The 19,844-nt window shown below is 51.4% G+C and overlaps 1 protein-coding gene across 1 annotated transcript in view; it reads left to right on the top strand.

The window, feature by feature from the left end:
• CDC42BPB (CDC42 binding protein kinase beta) overlaps nucleotides 1–19,844 on the top strand; it is a 102,620-nt gene that overhangs the window by 35,778 nt on the left and 46,998 nt on the right. Inside the window, exons 2-5 of the mRNA XM_043557066.1 lie at nucleotides 5,231–5,322; nucleotides 10,385–10,468; nucleotides 13,676–13,771; nucleotides 16,409–16,557. Coding sequence (XP_043413001.1) covers nucleotides 5,231–5,322; nucleotides 10,385–10,468; nucleotides 13,676–13,771; nucleotides 16,409–16,557 — 421 coding nt within the window. The remainder of the gene's footprint in view (nucleotides 1–5,230; nucleotides 5,323–10,384; nucleotides 10,469–13,675; nucleotides 13,772–16,408; nucleotides 16,558–19,844) is intronic.

Genomic DNA, 19,844 nt, shown 5'->3' with positions numbered 1-19,844 from the left:
CTGGGTCTGTCCCACGGGAGTCCGTGCACCGTCCGCGGCCGTCCCCTCGAGTTCTTCCCCCCACGTCGCAGGCCACTGCGCTTCCACAGCCTAACCTGGGTGCGGCCGCTTCCTCCTCCTCTCCCGCCGTGTGGGTGTCGCCGTGTGGGTGTCGTGTGGGTGTCGTGTGTTGTCGTCGTCATGTGTCGTCGTCGTCATGTGTCGTCGGCGGCGGTGGGAGGCGGCACCCTCAGCTCTCTCTGCTTCCACACCTGTCCCTACGTTCACCTCCTGTCTCCTCGTGATTACACTCAGGTTATGTAACTTGGGCAGGAAAGTCACAGAAGTGACGCTGCATTTTCTCACTGGGTCCCGTCGGGTGACGGCACAATTTCATTTTGTCACACGGCTGGTGGTAGTGTTCGCTCTGATCCCCTGATTTAGGTAGTGGTGTTCTCCAGACCTCGCTGTAAAGTCACCTATTTCCCTTTGTTGGTAACTATTGTGTTTGGATTTACTTTGAAACTATATAAATACCTCATTTCTCATTAGATTTTTAAACTTTCAGATCAGTATGGACTCCTGGTTTCCTCCTTAATGTATGTAGTCTGTGACCATTGGCGTTGATTTTGAGTACCCATGACTCTTCGGGCCCTTCTTTGCTTTCTGGCACAGAATGTTCTAGCGCCGGCTCTGGGAGGGCCCGAGGCGTCCTGGCTCCTTTGCCGGAGGCTGGTATTTAGAAACCGAGCTCGGGCGCTAGATGTGCTCGTTTTTGGATGTTGCTGCCTCCTGGCCTGTCGGTGGACAGAACGAAGACCCTGTGTATGTACCCAGCCGTTCAGGTCTGTGTTTTTGATGTCCCTGTATATCATCATGAGGTCACACTGACACCCCCGATTCTGATCCAGTCCTGCAGGGTTTATTCTCCCTTACTCGTTTTTGTTTTTAATTTTTTTTTTATGTTCATTATTTTTGAGAGACAGAGCGTGAGTGGGGGAGGGGCAGAGAGAGACGGAGACAGAATCCGAAGCAGAGCTGTGAGCACAGAGTCCGATGCGGGGCTCGAACTCACGAGCCATGAGACCGTGACCTGAGCTGAAGTCGGACGCTCAAGCGACTGAGCCGCCCAGGCTCCCCAATTCTCCCTTATTGGTAACTCCCTTCCCTGACAGTGAGGACCCTGGCTCCCGTTATCCTGAGTTTGTTCATTTATTTGATCAGTCCTCCTGGTTACGACCCATCTCCCATCCCGTTGCCCTGCAGGAGCGTCCTCTTGACCCAGCATCTCCCCGTTGGGGCTCTGACCCCGCTCCCTGTTGGGCTCTGCCTTAAGGGCTCCAGAAGGAGACTGGAGGGGGGTGGAGGAGGGAGAGGGGACCGGGGACTTCCTGCCTGCTCCTCTTTGAGTGACGCCCCTGTAACCCTTCTTCCTCCAGGCCAAAGTGCCTGCCAGTAGTAGCTGCTCAGGACATCCGGGCATCAGGTGGGCTTCTCTCCCTCTCAGCTTCTCAGGTCCCCGCCCGTGAGCACAGAGACCCCAGTGCCAGCAGCAGCCCACCCTCAGCCGTGCGGAGCCCTTTGCCTAGTTTCCGGAATTCCCTCCTTCGGTTCCCTGACCCCACGGGTAGTCGTGTTGCTTCCTGCGTGTGCGCCTGCTGTGTCCGTGGCGAGTTAGCGCTCCTACCAGTTCTTTACGTGAAACTTTGGTGCTCAGAGAGCTGGTGTGCTTCTGTCTCTGGGCTCCGCCCGACCCGGATGACAGGGTCACCCTGGTTTTGCATTGACTCTGGTTGACAGCCCCCTCTCTGCCGTTCACCTGAGAAGTCCCGTGGGATCAGCGTGACTCGGTGGCCCTGCGCAGTGGACAGGGCTGTCTGCCGCCGTGCGTGCTTGTCTTCGTGATTGGTACACGCCAGTGTCACGTTTTCACTGCGTCCTCAGAACTCTTGGCTCTTTTCAAGCGTTCGTCCCATTTTCCCTGGTTTTCCCGTTCATCTGACTGGCCTGGTGAATTCATGCCCATCCAGTTCGGGGAAATTTGCGCAGAACTGTGTACAAGGCAGAAGCAACAAGACCGTTTGTATCAAAGAGGAGGAGGGAACTCGACGAGGAGGATAAGGTGATCGATGTGGAAAGAACAGGGATGGCCGCGAGGCACTTCGCTCCTACCTGCCTCGGTCCTCAGGGTCAGTGGGCCCCTGAGGTGGGTGAGGAGTCCCGGAGGACAAAGTGGCTTCTCTGGCACGGCTGGCTACCAGGTGGTACACAGAGGAGCTGAAGCTCCAGAATGGGCGCTGGGCCGCTCGCCCCCGACCCCCCTGCACCGTCAGGCCACGCCAACGCGTAGAGATGGTTACAGCTGGAAGTTACGACAAACACTGTATGTTGTCAACGGCAGACGAATAATGGGTTATCTATTTTTAAAAGCCGTTTAGCAGAAAGTAGGATTGAAGGTTAGATCTTTAAAGAGTGGATAACTTTGTAGGCTCTGATAGTGAAAAGACGAAGGAAAAAAATGAATCAGTTCCGTTTTGTTGAAAATATTTTTATGAAAAGTAATTTCTGTAAAGTAAAAATAGCGTAATTGAGATGAAAAGCAGGAACCGAGCGGAGGCGTGGCGTTTACAGGTAGCGTGTTTCACAAAGTCAGAGTAAAGCACTTATGCAGTAGGTTAAACAAGATTAAGACGTGATCGGTGAGCAATTGTGATGAGTGGGTAGTCCTCCCCGTAGGGCTTACGAGTAGACTCGCCAGGCCTCAGGGAGGGTTCAAAGGCAGGTGAACCATCCGTGTATGGTGTTGGGGGGCGGGGTGTGGTGACAGATTAGGAACCACAAAGAAAGTTAGTGCCTTTTGGAGAATCCTGGAATTTCATCCTAAAATTACTTTAAAATAGTAAAAAAGCTTCTGTGCATGCAAAGGTTCATTGCAGATTTATTCACCATAAAGAAGGTACTGATTTTCAAAATTAAAAGTTTAACCTGTCTGTTCAGTAGACACATGATTTACAATTGTTGGTGCACCAACTTAGTGAAATAGTATGCATCTGTTAAAATGATAATTGAGTGGTACAGAAACACGAGACATCTAAAAAGTAAAAGAATACAGACGATATGAAACATGGAACATGCCTACGAGCAAGGATGGCACGGGGTCACGGGCAAATTAAAAGTGGCTCATTACGGGTAGGATTCTCTTTGATTTTCATGAATATGTGTTTGGGTTGTACATTGAAAACAGTGACGGCCACCTCTCGTGAGTCTTGGGGTTTTGTGGAACAGTCCAGAATGTTGCATTATGCCCCTGCCAGAGCGAGCATCTCTGCGGTGTGCACTCGAGTGTGCTCTGTGCCACACACAGTTTGTTCGTAGCGGGTCAGCTCTCTTTCCTCTCCTATGCTCTCCCTTCTGGTGGTAAAATACAACAGATGAGATTTGCTGGGATCGTTTTTTTTTCATTGTACAATGAACGGTACCATGCGGTTCCCCTAGAAGGTACCAGGAGAGGTTGAGGTTTTTGGTGGCTGTTTGAAGTACAGATACCTATTAGGAGTTTTGGGAATGGTTGTTTGGGGGTGATATGTGAAAGAACTAAAAAGCCATAGATAACCTTTCAAGTTCTAGCCCAAGGGTTTTCTTTAGCCTGGCCTTTTGTTTTTTGTGGGTTTTTTTTGTTAAATCAGTCCCCAAGTGTCCTATTTCCTGATCTCTGTGCTGATGGGCATTTGCACTGATAGTGGTAACAATTCACTGTCCTTAGGCACCAAGAACCTTGTGCTCTGGCTGTTGTTCCCGTGATCACTGAACCATGGTGACCAAACCTTAATGGTATTTATTAAGCAGCTATTTAAGGAGAAAAACTGCAGAATTCAGTTAATAATATGGAGCTCAATTAGAAATCCGGAAAACGTCAGATTGCAGGTTTTGGCTGCAGGCTGTTGGCTGTTTTTGGAGACGATTGCAGATGCACGTGTAGTTGCGAGAAATAACACAGAGCCTTGTACATTTTGCCCAATGGAAACGTTTTGCAAAACTAGTAGTGGGGAATTTGAAAGAGAACTGTGTGAAGGTCAGTGTAAAACGTGGATTTGGGCCTGACGGTGAAAATGAGAACAGCTGTAAGAGATGTGACGCGTGGTGGTCAGGAGTGCACGGTCCCTGGAGTCGAACTGCGGGACTTCTGTCCTGGTGCTGCCTCTCGCTCCGCTCCTGGAACGAAATTACCCGCGGTCTCTGGAAAGGTTTCCTGGGCCGCGGTAACAAATTACCATAAACTGGGGGGCTTAAGACCACAGATATTTTCCTCTCACAGTTGGGGAAGCCAAGTCCAAAGTCAAGGTGTGAGCAGGGCTGTGCTCCCTCTGGAGGCCCCCGGGAGGACCCCTGTCTCTTCCAGCCTCTGGCGCAGTTGGTGTCCCGTGGCTTATGACTGCATCACTCCAGTCCCTGCCTCCCATCTTCCCGGGGCTGTTTCCCTTCTATGTCCAGATTCCCTTCTCTTAATAAGGACACCAGTCCTTTTGTGTTTAGGCCCCATCTCATTCGTGTTTGTGACCTCAACTTGACTACATTTGGAAAGACCCCACTTCCAAATAAGGCCACAGTCACAGATTCTGGGTGGACACTACTGATTTGGGGAGGGGGGAGGAGACCCTATTCAGCCCAGCGCTGTCCACAGAAACCTGGCTCAGTTTTCTCCTCCCTACAACGTGGATAATAAAAGGATGATTATTCTGTTACCTGTGCATGCGTGCATGGAACACGTGAGTACCGTGTAAAGTGCTTCTGCCCGTTTCTTACCGAGGTCACTGCTAGAGTCCCCGCGTGATTAGCAAGGATGGTTGCGATGTCCGGGAGCACCGCCTGCACTTCAGAGATGGCCGCCGTTCTGCGAGAATTTTCTGTCTCGTGTTCCCCCCACCCCACCCCGGGCTGCCCTGTGGCTCCACGGAGCCTACTCACCTCCAATGTACCTGCTGCTTGTGTTCACGACCAGCGGCAGCGGACCTCTGTGTGGCAGCATCTGTCACAGCAGATGCTGAAGGACAGGGGCTAAGGATGAACATCTGCGTAGTTGAGCGCAGACACAGACTTCCCAACACCTGTCAGATACCAAGCATTTTAAAAAGTAAACCTTTGTTTCCTGAAAAAGCTGTGTCATGTAGTGGAATGCCCCAGTCAGGTTGAATTTTTACGTAGTACCAACTTACTAGAGTAAATTGTTGATTTCCTTTTTTTGAATTTATAGCTAAGCCGTTTACACAGCTGGTCAAGGAGATGCAGCTTCATCGAGAAGACTTCGAAATAATTAAAGTAATCGGAAGAGGTGCTTTTGGTGAGGTAAGATGAACTTCTGTTTTGCTCATTTTGCCTAGAACGGGAGAGCAGCCGCCGCCACCAGGTGTCTGTAGGACCCTGTGCATCGATCTGGGGGACGGGTCGTTGTCACTGTCACTTGGAGAGTAGTTCTTGGTGGGCGGAACCTGCGGGGTACAATTAAGAGGAGAAAAATAAAAACAAAAGCTGGTGGCCGGTGAGTTACCCCGAATATTGTCTGGACCAAAATCGTCTCTTTGAGACAAAGAAGTTTATTAAAAGTCCACTTGTTAATTGAAAACATCCCGGCAGTCACCTTCTGCAGAATGCGGGGAGGCCACAGCGGCCGCGCCCGTCACCAGCAGCCTGCCCACCGTCGGTGCTCGAGTTGTGCCTGGGCCTGGCCTGCGCGGCCTCATCCTGCCCCCGGCCCGTCCAGGCTCTGCGTGTGCAGCGGGCGTCGTGCCCCCGCCGAGGCTCCGGCCGCGGCTCCCCCCGCAGACTGGGATCGGTGGGTGTATGCTTAGCACCGAAGAGCCGAGCCTCCTAAGCTTCTGGATGCGCTGACCCCTCCGCTTAAGCTTTCCCCTTAGCTCTGCTGCTGGGGCGTCACGTGTGGGGCCCAGCGGTGACCCGCCCTGTCCCATCACGCGTGCTCTGCCTGACAGTGACCCGACCTGCCGTGACGAGAAGGTGCTCCAGAATACTCGGGACTTGTGTGCAAGGCGTACGTTTCCTCCCGTGTCCAGGTCTGGTTTTGTTGTTTAGTGAGGAGAAAGAGACCTTTCAAAATTGAAACCCGATTCAGCGCAGCATCTACTTTTGCCGACTGTCTCCCTGGCAGCAGGACCGGGCCCGGGCCCTCGCGGGGATCTGCGGGGACGCCGCACCCCTAGCACCGGGTTGGGGAGGCGCAGGGGTGCCGCGGGGCAGGGGAGGGTCGCTCTCCAGAAGAGGGGGAGACAACGGTGTTGTGCCACAATAGGCTACGGTGATTTTCACTGCTCTTCTTTGCAAAGAACTTAACTGCACGGCTCGGATTTCTGAGCTTCAGAGAAGGGGCCTGTGTCACCTTTTAAGTTCCTCCCAAACTCAGGAAATCCGTCCTTGCCCAGGCCTTCCCGAAAGTCCTTGGGTTCTCTCCCCTACCTTTGCTCCCTCTCCAGGCTTTCTCGGCCTGTGTAAGTCCCTCCCCCACCCGGGGCCCCATGGCCTGGGCTCGGATCGCCATCAGGCTCCTCCGGCCACCCGGCCATCCTGCGACCCGTCTGGGTTCCCTGCACGTGCTTGCCAGTCCTCCCCCGCCGCAGAAAGAATCTTGGATTCTGTGGCTAAGGTCACTGCCACTGTCTGGTAATGGTGGCGTCACTGCCATTGCCTCCCCGGGGTGTTCTTGCAGCCCTGCACCTCATCTGCTGTCTTCCACCAGGTTTCTCAGTTGGCCCAGCGATGTTCTTCATGGCGGTTTGTTTTGGTTCCTCCGGTACTGGATCGGGGCTGGCATCAGGTGTCCCACTGAGTTGTCATGTCCCCAGATCGGTTGTTAATGTTGTGTAAGATCACTTCTGTTGGTTTTCTTTACAGAAACGTATCATTTTGGAGATCCTTGTAGCATCAGCTCTCTTTGATGCAATTAAGACTGAGTTTTGGGCCAGGAAGTTGTTTCTGGTAAACTAAACAAGATTTTTACAGATTGTTTATTTTATAAGTTGTGCAATTAGAGAAAGCTTGTTCAATATACAGGAGTTTTTGTTTTTACATTAAATTTTACTCCTGCATTTCACTTCTACGTGTTCTTGGTTTGACAGGTGTTTTTCTGTGGACAGATGTATTCTTTTGCTTCTGGGTATTTTATCAAAGGCACTGGCATATTTTCTGGACATGGCCTGTGCCTAGATAGGCCTCTTCTAAAGAAGTAAGCGTCTAGTAAGAGATCAGAGTGCTCTGTGTCTCATTTTCAGCAAGATCTGGATTGTTCAAAAGTTATCAGCTCTACCGTTTCTTCCGAGTGAGGCCATTTCTGTAGTAAATACTAAGTAGCCTTTTCTCCCCTATTTCACCCCTCTGGTAACCACCAGATTGTTCTCTGCATCGATGAGTCTGCTTCTGTTGTGTTTTGTTTTGTTTTTCAGATTCTACATAAAAGGGAAATCATTTGGTGTTGGTCTTTTCTGTCTGAACTTACTTCACATAGCATTATACCTTCTAGATCTATCCGTGTTATTGCAGATGGTGAGATCTCTTCCTTTTTGCAGCTGCGTAGTACTCCATTGTAGGTATATATGACATCTTCTTTATCCATTCATCAGGCAGTGGACACGTAGGTTATTGCCACATCTTGGCCATTGTAAATAATGCTGCAGTAAACGTAGGGATGCATCTGTCTTTTTGAGTTAGTGCTTTTGTTTTCTTTGGATAAATACCCAGAAGTGAAATTGCTGGATCAGAAGGTAGTTATATTTCAGACTTTTTGAGGAACCTCCATACTGTTTTCCACAGTGGCTGCATCAATTTGTATTCCCACAATAGTGCATGAGTCTTTTCTCCAGATCCTTGCAGACACTTACTTATTTTTTTTTTGTCTTCTTGATAATGGCATTCTGATGGGTATGAGGTGTGATACCTTGTGGTTTTGATTTGCATTTCCCTGATGATAAGTGATGTGGAGCATCTTTTCATGTGTCTTGTTGACCATCTGTATGTCTTCTTTGGAGAAATGTCTGCTTAAGTTTTCCGCCTATTTTTAAAATTGGATCATTTGCTTTTTTGATACTGAGTTGTGTGTGTTCAGTATCTATTCTAGATATAACCCCTTATGGGAAATATCTTTTGCAAATACCTTCTCCCATTCCATAGGTTACCTTTTGTTTGTTGATGGTCTCCACTCATGTGCAGAAGCTCTTTAGTTTGATGTCCCAGTAGTTTATTTTTGCTTTTGTTTTCCTTGGAGAGAGATCCAGAAAAGTATTGCTAAGGCCGACGTCCAAGAGGTTACTGCCTATGTTTTCTTGTAGGATTTTTATGGTTTCAGGTGTTATATTTTATTTAAATCTTTAATCCATTTTGAGGGTTCTTTTTTGTTTTTTTTTTTTTTTGCATGCTATAAGAAAATGGTTCTGTTTCATTCTTTTGCATGTAGCTGTCCAGTTTTCTGAGCACTGTTGAAGAGATGGTCTTTTCCCATTGTATATTCCTGCCTCCTTTGTCCATTAATTGATCTGTGTGTCTGTTTTTGTGCCAGCACCGTGCTGTTTTGATCACTACAGCCTTGTAGTAGTGTGAAATCCGGGCACGTGATACCTCCAGCTTTGTTCTTTCTCAAGATTGTTTTGACTCTTTGGGGCCTTTGTGGGTCCCTACAAATTTTAGGATTATTTGTTCTAATTCTGTGAAAAGTGCCGTTGATATTTTGATAGGGATTACATTATAGTAGCTTTTGTTTTTAACACTAACATTTCACCTATTGATTGTAGCCGATTTCTAGGAAGAAATCGACACTTCTAATGTGATGACATCACGTGTGCCCAGATTGCATGTTCTGGGACACGTGGGAGAACTCACCGAACCTTTGTTCGGCATTCTTTGTTCTTTATTCAGAATCCGAGCGAGCTTGGTTAGTGGTTCTAAGACCACAGCTAGTAAACAGCAGCTTAAACAGGTGTGACGAGAAGAGCCACCACCGCGAGCACTGGGGTGGCAGTGAGAGAGATGACCGAAGGAGGCGACTGGAGGACGACTTCCACATGGTGGGCTGCGGGAAGCTGTGTGCTGTGGGAGGGGCCTTTGACCCTCACCAGACTCTGGGGTTCCATCAAGGCATGTTCTTTGTGGACCCCCCGCCCTATCGTCAGGCCCAGGGAAGATAATATTTAATCATAACTGTCTTTATAATCCTTAACGTGCATGCACTTGAGGGTGAGACTCTGCTACTTGTTAGCATGTTATTTAAACCTCTCAGCCTCAGGTTCCGTGTCTATAAAATATGGATATAAAAATAGCCACCATCGAGGACTGTGGTGAGGGTTACCTGAGAGGGTGCAGGTCAATTAGTGAGCAGAGTTCCTGGCACGGGGAAAGTGCCTGGTGCATGTTAGCTTGTGTGGTGACTTTGACGATGTTACTGTACGACATGCATCGTTTAGGAAGCAAGGAAGTAAATAATTGTTTATGCCTGCCGTGTGGCTCTCTTCCATTGGCAGCAAAAAGGGACAGCCATACGTAAGTAGCTTATGGTTTTGTGATGGGGACTTAGGCCAGTGAATGATTTTTGCAGGGTAGAATGTGCCGTGTGCTGGCACAGGCATCACATCTGGTGTTGGTAAGTGATGTCAGAGCGCGTCTGAGATTTGGCAGGGACTGGGAAATCCGGTAGGACTTCCTGCAAGAGGTGGCATTTGAATTGTGCCTTGAAGAACGTGGCCGCCAGCCAACATGCCGAGTGCCCACTATATGCCTAACCCCGTTCGAAGTGCATTTAGGTGTATTCGCTGGTTTGTCCTCATAGCAGTCTGGGGCCAGTACTGCTATTACCCCTTTTCTAGTTGTAGAAACCGAGGCACAAAGAAGAGGATTTGCCCAAGTCCCACTCCAGAGCCCACGCCGGCACTCAGTGCCCCTTGGGAACAGATCGCAGAGGCAAGAGCTGGCATGTCAAGGCCGGCGGTGGGAGGAGGAGGTAGACGTAGCGCCAGTGGGGCAGGTGGCAGGAGCGTGGGGACGGAACCCTTGAACACGGGGAGGAGAGGTTGGGAGCAGTGAGCGGATTTTTAAAGTTTTTATGGTGAAAGTCCCAGGCGCGTGTCCCGGGCTCGCCCAGGGCGGCCAGCCCCGCTGTGCGCCCACCGCCCACCACGGAAGTTGTTGGAACTGAGCAGGGATATGCACGTTGTGGTGTGGCGAACGGCAAGGTGCGATGCTTAGCAGGACGGATCTGCATTTACGTGAAGAACTTGTGTCTCCTCAGCGGCTCGTTTTCCAGGGTTTCATTTCTCCGGGCACTTGAGATGTCACTGTAGTTACGTGACAACGTGTGCTGGCTTTTGGTTCCTTCAGCTACGTTTTTGTTAAACTCCTGTTTGTGTTCCAGGTTGCTGTTGTCAAAATGAAGAACACTGAGCGAATTTACGCGATGAAAATCCTCAACAAGTGGGAAATGCTTAAAAGAGCAGAGGTAAGCGTGGAGTAGTAAAGAGTAACAGGAGAAGGGGGTTGTGAGGGGCATGTGCTGGGTCCCCACCACAGTCCTCGCAGAGCTGGGCCTCCCCCCTCCCTCCTTGACAAGAGTGACCTGTGTCTTGCCACCATCTCCGCCCCTCCCTGCGCGCACGCCTCTCTGCGCCAGACCCCGCCCCAGCCGAGGGCTGCTCACTGTAAGGACCAATCAAAACCTTTGTGGGAACTCTGGGCATTTATCTCAGCTCTGCTTCCCGTGCACAAGGCATTACTGGATCTGGAGCCTGTGTAAGCACAGAGATGTCTGCGTACGCCCTCCCAGAGGGAGGACGGAGACCGTAAGCAGAAGTAGGTGGTCACTGCTTGGCAGGTCTGGATGCGCTTTTCCTTACTTCGGTGTCCCTCCCTCTGCGGCCTGTTTCACGGTCCCGACCCTGGCCGCTCCGGCCCCCGATGGAGTCGGTGAGGCTGCTGGGCCAGCCCGAGCTCTACCTCTGGTCCTACCAGACTCACCCCCGGTCTGCCTTCACCCCCCATCCTCTGTGGTCCTCCACTTTGCGTCAGGGAGCCAAGCATCCTTCCTTTCCAAGGCTCTGTCACTTACCCTGTGTCCTCTCGCTGGGCTCCCCCAGGCTGAACGCCCTCAGCGCCACCTCCGCTGCCCCAGCTGTGAAGCAAGCTCACCCCGGGACTGAGCGCCCCTGGGATTAGCCACCTCCTCCTCCGGAAACTGCTTCTCTGGTTTCTGGCCTCTCTTGTCGTGTCACTCTGAACCTTCCTTGTAATTTTAGGTGGCCCTTCCTGTGCTCGGTAGTTCTTCCCTGGGATGATGATGCCACTTGGGCAGATACCAGTACAAACGTCTGTTCTGGTCAGATCCCTCCCCTGAGCTCAGGTTGTCGTCAGCTTGGTGGGTGGGCGTTCTCACTCAGTATCCTCAGTGCGTCCTACCTGTCCGTCACGGCCTGTCCTCCTTCCCCGTCCCTACCCTCCTCCTTCCCACCGTGGTGCCCAGCACCGGGCCTCTGCCAAATGAATGCAGGCTGGTTAACTGCAGCATCGCTGTGTTTGTGGTCACCTGGGCCTGGGGACTCTGCCTGCCTCAGGCGGTGCCGCGGTGGCCGTGCCTCGGCCCCAGCAGCCCTTCGTGGCACCGTCAGCGCTCTGGGGGTCAAGGGAAATCGCTGGAGTGACTCTTCCGTGGGAACAGGGTAGCTGGTGGTGCATAAGAGTTTGGGGGAGGAATAAGCAGGGAAATAAAGGCTAGTAGCAAATTCATTTAAGTTTATATTTTTAGAGGAGTGATTGGTTGTTCAGCGTCAGCCTCCAGACCGGGTGTGTGTGTGTGTGTGTGTGTGTGTGTGTGTGTGTGTGTGTGTTTAAAAGTCCCAAGGTTGGGGAGAGGTGATTCGCACCTTCTAACTAGTTAGTATTTACCCAAATGTCATGGTGAGTACATTCTGAAATTATGAAATTTAAATCTGGTTACAGAGATCCTACCTAATTGGCATAGTCGGAAAAGTCCAAGGATGTCTGCTAATTATTACGATTATCCCAGGGTACATGTCATGGGATATATGTGTGTGTGATACACAGAAAAACATAATAATATTGATATAAAATGGTTAAAGTAATTTATCATTTTATTCCTAATAAATTAGTTTACCGTGAACACTAAATCTTTGAAAGCATGACGTCACCAAGAGGGGGCGGTGGAAAAGTCGCTAAGCTGTGAATTCATAACTTTGTGGGTCGTGCTGTGCTTTCTAGCTCATCTGTTTTGCTCATTAAAAAAGTACTGAAAGTTCTCAAAACAAAACTGCTGAATAATACGTATATTTCCTGTCTGTGGGTCATCATGCTGGTGATCCTGAGTTTAAGAATGGCTTTTATTCTAAATGTGGATGGGTCGACCCTTGAGAACATGGAGCCCCGGCCCTGGGGCTTCCTTGCAGCTGCCCTGCGCCAGGCCCTGTGGGCTGGGGGGCATAGCATTGGTCTCTGCACATTTGGACATCGTAAGCTGATTGCTGGTCCATTTGAGTTGTTTTATCTGCTTTTAATTAGTAGAATTGGGGCACATCTACTTCAGTCATTTTTTTGTTTCGAAATAAAAATTTTTTTAAATAAGTTTAGAATAGAAAGCTCTTAGGACAAAACAAGTTCCAGAGGTCACTGTGAGTCTCATGAGAGAGCAGGTAGGACTCCCCGGTGCCTTGTGGACCAAGGGCTCCCATCAGTGCCACTGTCATTTTTGTTAAGCTGTGCAAGTTTCAGATCTAGAGGGAGTTAAAATCTTAGGTGATCAACAAAGAGAAAGTTTTATTATGATTATGCCAAAATACCTGGTCACTTTTAAATCTAGGTACCACCTGTGAAATAAAGCTCTTAAAAAAAAATAAGGGGCGCCTGGGTGGCTCAGTCGGTTAAGCGTCCGACTTCAGCCAGGTCACGATCTCGCGGTCCGTGAGTTCGAGCCCCGCGTCGGGCTCTGAGCTGATGGCTCAGAGCCTGGAGCCTGCTTCCGATTCTGTGTCTCCCTCTCTCTCTGCCCCTCCCCCGTTCATGCTCTGTCTCTCTCTGTCCCAAAAATAAATAAACGTTGAAAAAAAAAAATTAAAAAAAAAAAAAACCGTAACAGCCCTTTACCTATGTGCTGCAGACCATACTTCTTCACAGAATCCTGTTATGACCGTGGCACCAGTTACCGTGATTAAATCACTTTCCAGCGCTCAGCTCAGTAAGCAGATGTGTGCCCTTACCCGCCAGCCATGTGGCTGCTAAACTGTAGGTGTGTGACAGCGAGGGGCAGACGCGGGGCGGCCACGTCCCAGGCTATCGAGAGGAAGCCGGTCTGGTCCAGAGAGGTCGGGCAGTGCTGGGTGGGAGGGGCCCACCCAGGAGAGTGTTGCTGAGATCCACCTGTGAGCCGGGCCGACTCCTTTGTCGGCTGCAGAGGTGGCGTGTGTGGAAGGGGCAGGGGCCGGGCCCGGCCCGAGGAAGTGAGCTCTCCGAAGCCTTGGTGCAGGAAAGGCCTGGGGGAGGCGAGGATGCGTCTGGTTCCAGGTGAGTGAGGGAGGCCGAGCTTCCTGCAGCCTGGGAGGCAGGTGACGCGTCTCCAGAGCCTGTCACGGCAGGGACCCCTCTGTTCAGGACCGTACTCCTTGGACGGGCCCAGACCGACTCTCCCCCTGATTCTTTACAGACTGCTTGTTTCCGAGAAGAGCGCGACGTGCTGGTGAACGGCGACTGCCAGTGGATCACTACTCTGCACTACGCCTTTCAGGACGAAAACTACCTGGTATGTCTGGGTGTCAGGCGCTTCAAGAGTCTGTCGAATGGCATGTGGGTGAAATTGGTTGATTCGTTTGTGCTGCTACTAAAAACCGAACAAGGCGGTTTGGAATTGACAGTGTTTATATGTGCTCGGAGAGAACGAAGGGGTTGGTTTAAGGTAGTAACTGGGTGGGGTTTTTTTGTTTTTGGTTTTGGTTTTTTTTTTTTCCAACGTTTATTTTATTTTTGGGACAGAGAGAGACAGAGCATGAACAGGGGAGGGGCAGAGAGAGAGGGAGACACAGAATCGGAAACAGGCTCCAGGCTCTGAGCCATCAGCCCAGAGCCCGACGCGGGGCTCGAACTCACCGACCCGAGATCGTGACCTGGCTGAAGTCGGACGCTTAACCGACTGCGCCACCCAGGCGCCCCTGGGTGGGGTTTTTTAAAGGCAGACAATTCTCATCACGAGATAACCTGATTAGTTTTGTTCCCCGGGTTTATTACATTTAAATAAACTGGGGCTTCAAGACATTTTCTATCTTGGATTATGTTTGAAGAGAAAGGGCCGTGAGGACCCACAGTGGCTCAGCCTTTGGCGCTGAGTGGGTAATCGTGTCACCCACGATGCCTGACGCTGTCTGAGGACACTGCTGGTGTGCAGTCCTCCCCCAACGAGCTGGGCTCGCTGAGGTCTTCTGACGTGGGTTTTGGGGGGACTCTTTGTTATCTGTTTTTTCCGACCTAAGTGGGGGCTTTCAGTCTTGACCAGTCAGTCCGCTGTGCGATTGACACGTGTGCCCCGAGGTGAGCGTAGATGCCTGTAAAACAGACACAAAACAACGGCTCACAAGGGGAAAGAAGCCAAACCTTTGCCCTCAGCTGCTCTTAATTCCAGAGTGACCGTGTGACCGAAGGTTTGCCTAAACCTAAAAAGGTCCTCACATGGAGCTCTGGTTGTGCGGGGCAAGCACCGTCCTTGGAGAAGCTGGTCTCTGCCCGGCTCCTCCTGCCTGCGCAGCCCCAGCGGTGGCCGCAGGGGCTTCGAAGGTCTGCACAGCCTTGGGCCAGGGACCTGAGCTCGATCTCCCTGAGCTCACCCGCACTTCTTTGCTCCGTTGGCTACAGCAAGAGGGACATAGGGTCTCTTTCCCACGTCAAAGACATCCTTTGACATCCGTCAGTTTTGAATGTCCAGAATTAGGTAACATGGTTTGTTACACTGTTTATTTAGAATTTACAACATATATGTTTATGTCTACAGAGGGACCGTTGTGTTTATCAAGCAGGGGCGCGTGGGTTAGCTCCGTCTCCCCAGGGACCCCGTGCCTGAGGCCCTGAAGGTTGTCACCACATTTTAAATGGGGCATCTGGAGCGGGAGGGGACGGAGCCACTTGTCCAAGCGTGTGACGGGAGGTGGTGCTCAGGGCCCTTCCCCAGCAGACTGCCGAGTGCACATCACCCCCGCTCAGAGGCAACCATCTCGGGTCCATTTCCGAGGAGTTCAGGCGCAGATCTGTACAGAAGGAAAACAACATATTTTGTTTAATCTTTCCTGAAGTCAGCGTAGTGTCTTGCAGTCTGAAATGTCTGACAGAAGATGGTCAGTTAGGAATTGCAGCCAAGAAGGCATCTTCTTGAGTGTTTGGAGTTGCACAAATAGAGGTACAGTGAAAATCCAGAAGGAAGGCAGGGGCTCCGGGCTTTCTAGTGTGTGAACCTGGGCCCTGGTACTGGGGTTCGCAGACCCGTGGCTGGCTGCTGTCTCTGCCGCCCCTGAGTGGTGCTGTCGGGCAGGTTCCTTCTCTCTGGGACCCCGGCAGTTTCTGCCTTTGTGGGGTGGTGGAGAAGCAGGCCTGGAGGGCGGGGCAGGCCGCGTCGGGCCTCCTTCCTCGTGCGGAGTCATCGGGCTGCCCCGCAGAACCCATTCTCGTCGTTCCTTCTGTTGGAGGCATCTAGACTTGGCGTGTCCTAAAAATTGAACCTGTTTCTCCAGTGAGTAGAAGGGTGTTGCCTTGTTGACTTAGAATCCCCGTGTTTCATGACAGAGGAAATAATTGGTCTGGTTCTTACTCTAAAAGTAAGTTTCTGCCTTATGGCCCCTTAGTTTACTTTCTTACGGATTCCTTACAGTTCTCCAGGAGCCTGTCGATCATGTTCAGTGCTGCTGTAAAGCATTTTCGTTTTTCTGTTTAGAATTCTAGGCAAGCATGGAAACCGTCGAGACTCAGCTAGATGGGTGCTTGACTTACTCCTACCGCTTTCTTAGGGGCCGGAGAACTTCTCCCTTCGGCCCGCACGCCCGCCAGCCTGTGGTCTGGCCTCTGCCTCCGCATAGTACTCCCCGGTGCCTGTCACCCTCCTCTCCTTCCGGGACCACGTCCTGGCCTCCCAGCCCCTCTCCTGCCCTGCTCTCGGCCCCCATCCTCCGCGCTGTTGTTCCTGAAATTCGTTCTCCGTCAGATGCCTAACTGAAAGTACGACACATATGGTGCAGGAAGGTACTGGGTGGGGGAATCCTGGATGACACAGGAGCAGCTCGGAAGCCAGCGCTCCAGACTGGAAGAGCCAGAGGACTTCCGTGGTAGAACTTCGGCCTCGCGTTGTCAGGCCTCGCGCTGACCGAATGTTCTGTTCTCTCCCACCTCTTCCCACCTGTAGTACTTAGTCATGGATTACTACGTGGGTGGTGATTTACTGACCCTGCTCAGTAAATTTGAAGACAAGCTTCCAGAAGATATGGCAAGATTCTACATCGGTGAGATGGTGTTGGCCATCGATTCCATCCATCAGCTTCACTACGTGCACAGGTGCGCACCTTTTGTGTTTTATGGGGACGGCATTGAACACGTGAAGATGCCCTTTCGGGGCCCCGAGACTCAGTCGAAAGCTCCAGGCCGTCCAGAGAGGCCACGCGGTTCGCAGACCCTGGGCCGCCCCAGCGCCTGGCACCAGCAGGTCCCAGCGTTACTGTGACGATGAGGATGCTCCAGCGCGGGTCCCCCAGAGCCGCCTTGTCTTTAGATGTTTTGCTGACATCAGCTCATCCTCCCGCTGCTGATCCCTCCTCCCTGGGGTGCCCGCCCCCTAGTTCATGGGTTTCCTGACTGTCTGCTGTCCCAGCCACAACACCTTCCCTGATGCACGGCCCCCATCATGGCACTCACAGAGGAGGACTGGGCTGGGGAGAGGGGCTCAGCACAGCACCTCGAGCGAGAATAACTGGTTCTGTGTGGCCGTGTGCCTCCCGCCCTCCCGGGCGCGCTGCGGGCCCACCCTGCACCCTGCGAGGGCGCCACCTCTGTGTCTTTCTGCTGCTTAAGACAGCGAGTTCGTCCTGTGGGGTTGGCTGTTTATTTTAATAATTTTTATCAAATATGTTCATGGTAACGGTTTTTTCAAGTCAGGTAGCGCTACAGGGCTTAAGAGAAAGCACGCGTCTCCTGCCCTGCCCGGATTCCACTGGCCACAGGTAGCTCGTCGGCTTTTTACACTGTTTCTTGCGGCATTTGCCTCATATTCCTAACTAACCCGCTTCTCTCGCCATTTTCTTTTTTGCAGAGGAGGGAGAGTCAGAGCACATCTGTTAAGATGCAGTTTACTCTTTCCAGAAGTAGCTCTCTCCCTCAGCCCTCTCCCACACACACTCTCAGACCCCCCTCCCACAGCTTCCCAGTTCCTGAGCGATAACTGTTGGTTAAATCCCTGTCAGGTTCATCGTGGAACACCTGTGTGAGTGTGACAGCTGAGCCTGGCGGTTCCCGCATTTCCACTTCCATAAGTCGGTTCCTCTGGGGGTGGCAATGGTCCTGAGTCTTCACTTGTGGGCTTTTCCGTGGCAGCCGTCACTGGTTGCCCCAAACCGGCTAGTCATCCCCTGTGCTGAATTGCAAAGCTCTGCGCACACAGGCGCGTCAGGTAGCACAGGTCTGATTTTTCTTGGAACCGCTGCTCCTCCTTTCCCGCTCCCTTCTGCCCTGGGTGCCTCTGCCAGCATCCTGAGAGTTCCTTCCCCGGAGACGCTCCTGTCCCGTCTCCCCGGATTGGATCCCTTGCTGTCCAAGTGACACATCTTCCTTTCTCGGTCTATTCTTTTGATTTGGTGGCATGGATTGTCTGTAGTTTCTGGATCAAGGTGGCTTGTGAGGTCATGTTTTTGAGATCAGTATCTTAATTCCATCCATATGTGTGACTGAGGGATGATCTAGTAAGAATTTTAGATTGGAAATCACCTTCCTCGGGACTGTGAGGGCATTACCGTCCTCCGTTGGGAGGCTCACGGCCACCGCGATCCCCCTGGCGTCACATCAGGCCCCGCTGCCGCCTCGCCCAGGGCCCGGCCTCTGCTGCCCGTCAGGAGGTTTTCCTGAGTAGACACAGCTCCTGCTGCAAGGGTGGCCACGGCACAGGGTGTCACAAGAACAGCCCTTCAGGTCTCGCCGTGAGTCGTACCTCACTGCTCAGTGGGGAAACTGAGGCGCGGGGGCCACGTGCCCCTGCCCAGGGCACTGCCCTGTGGGTCCAGGTATCACAGAGTAAGCAGAGGGCGCGGCTCCCAAAGAACCTTCACTTCTTTTAGGGCGTTTTCTCTTTTTTCATGGATTCTTCAATGTCACTGTGCTTGCTTTTCTAACAGTTACTATAGTTGTTTTCAACATTCGATTTTATATTCTGACAGAAATTTGACTAATTCATACCAGAGCTAAATGTCTTTGTATTTGTCACCGATCTCCAGGGAAATTAATCTGACCACTTTTTCAGTGGTTTATTCTTTCTCTGTTTTCCCTAATTAGAAAGCTTTTCTCTTATTTTCTTAATTAGCTATGTAGAAGCTTCACTCTGTCATTTGATCTCCAGACATAGTAGGAGAATGAAATGTGTGATTAACCGCCCTCCCCCGTCAACTCGGTATTCAGACTTAGCACTTGAACGACCCAGTCTGAAAACCGAAGGCTTGCATTTTTGCTAGAAAGGCTACAAAGCCAGGTTTGGTAGGAAGTCAGTCCTGCCCCGGCCGCAGGTGGTAGGTTCGCTGTGGGTCGAAGCAGCATTCGACGGGGCCGGAAATGAGTGTGTGTCGTCAGCACAGCAGCCGTGTCCCTGCTGGATTTAAGAAGCAGGACTCAGACCCTGTGCTACAGCTGTGGGGCCTTTTCTGTGGCCGGATGTGGGCGGTGGGGACTCGGGCCGTGCCCACCGCCCTCCGGCCCGGCTGCTGCAGGCAGAGCAGGTGCTCCCTGGCTTTGGCAGCGTGGGAAGCGATGGGCAGCCGGGACCAGGGAGCAGGGCACACAGGCGGGTACAGCCCCTTCTGGAGCGGTCAGCCCCAGATCACAGCAGAGGCAGAAACGAAGAGTGATAGTCACTTGCCTTCGAGGACATGACGTCCCCAGAGAGAACGGAGAGTGCAGCTCAGAAACAAAGTCAGAACGGTGCAGTTTTAAGAGAAGGAATATCCAGAGAACGAAAACAAAAACGGGAGCAAATAGAAAGCTGCGCGGGAGAGATGCAGGCTGAAGCAGAGGGATCTGACGAAGGTAGCCCGGGGCAGGCTGGGTGGCCGCTGTGGTTCTGGAGCGGGTCTGATTTTACCTTTAGGAGGCCCTCCTGTTGTCCCAAGACCAGCTCACTTAGGAAGTGTGTCTTTGCCCCAGTGAGGTGAGATGACGTCTTTATCACGCACTCACTCCCCATGACGTTCTATCCTGTCGTCTTTCTGTCTGTCTGTGCACCAGGGCCGTACCGCTTTAATTTTGGAGGCAGAAGCCGTGTCGGACTAGTTCCCCCATCAGACCCCTTTCTTTCTCTCCAGGGTTTTTCTAGCTGTCCTCACGCATTAATTGATCCATGTGAACTTTAGTATCAGGTTGGCTCCAAGAAACAGGACATGGGAAAATTTTTAATTTGATGGGCCCATCAATCTGTAATGCAGTCCCTTTTTTTTTTTTTTTTTTTTTTTTTAACTTCTGGAAGGTTCTCTCAGATTGTAGATTCAAATATTATGTTTTATTCTTTTATTCTTTCAATTTCTTTGGGGACTCCAGTTATTTGTATGTGTCGTCTGTTTTCATTCCTCTAGATCTTTCCCTCCCTTTCT

Source organism: Prionailurus bengalensis, chromosome B3 (assembly GCF_016509475.1).
Source record: "Prionailurus bengalensis isolate Pbe53 chromosome B3, Fcat_Pben_1.1_paternal_pri, whole genome shotgun sequence".
Lineage (NCBI taxonomy): Eukaryota > Metazoa > Chordata > Mammalia > Carnivora > Felidae > Prionailurus > Prionailurus bengalensis.
The sequence above is the reverse complement of the archived record's forward strand: the minus strand, read 5'-3'. Positions and strand labels throughout refer to the sequence as shown.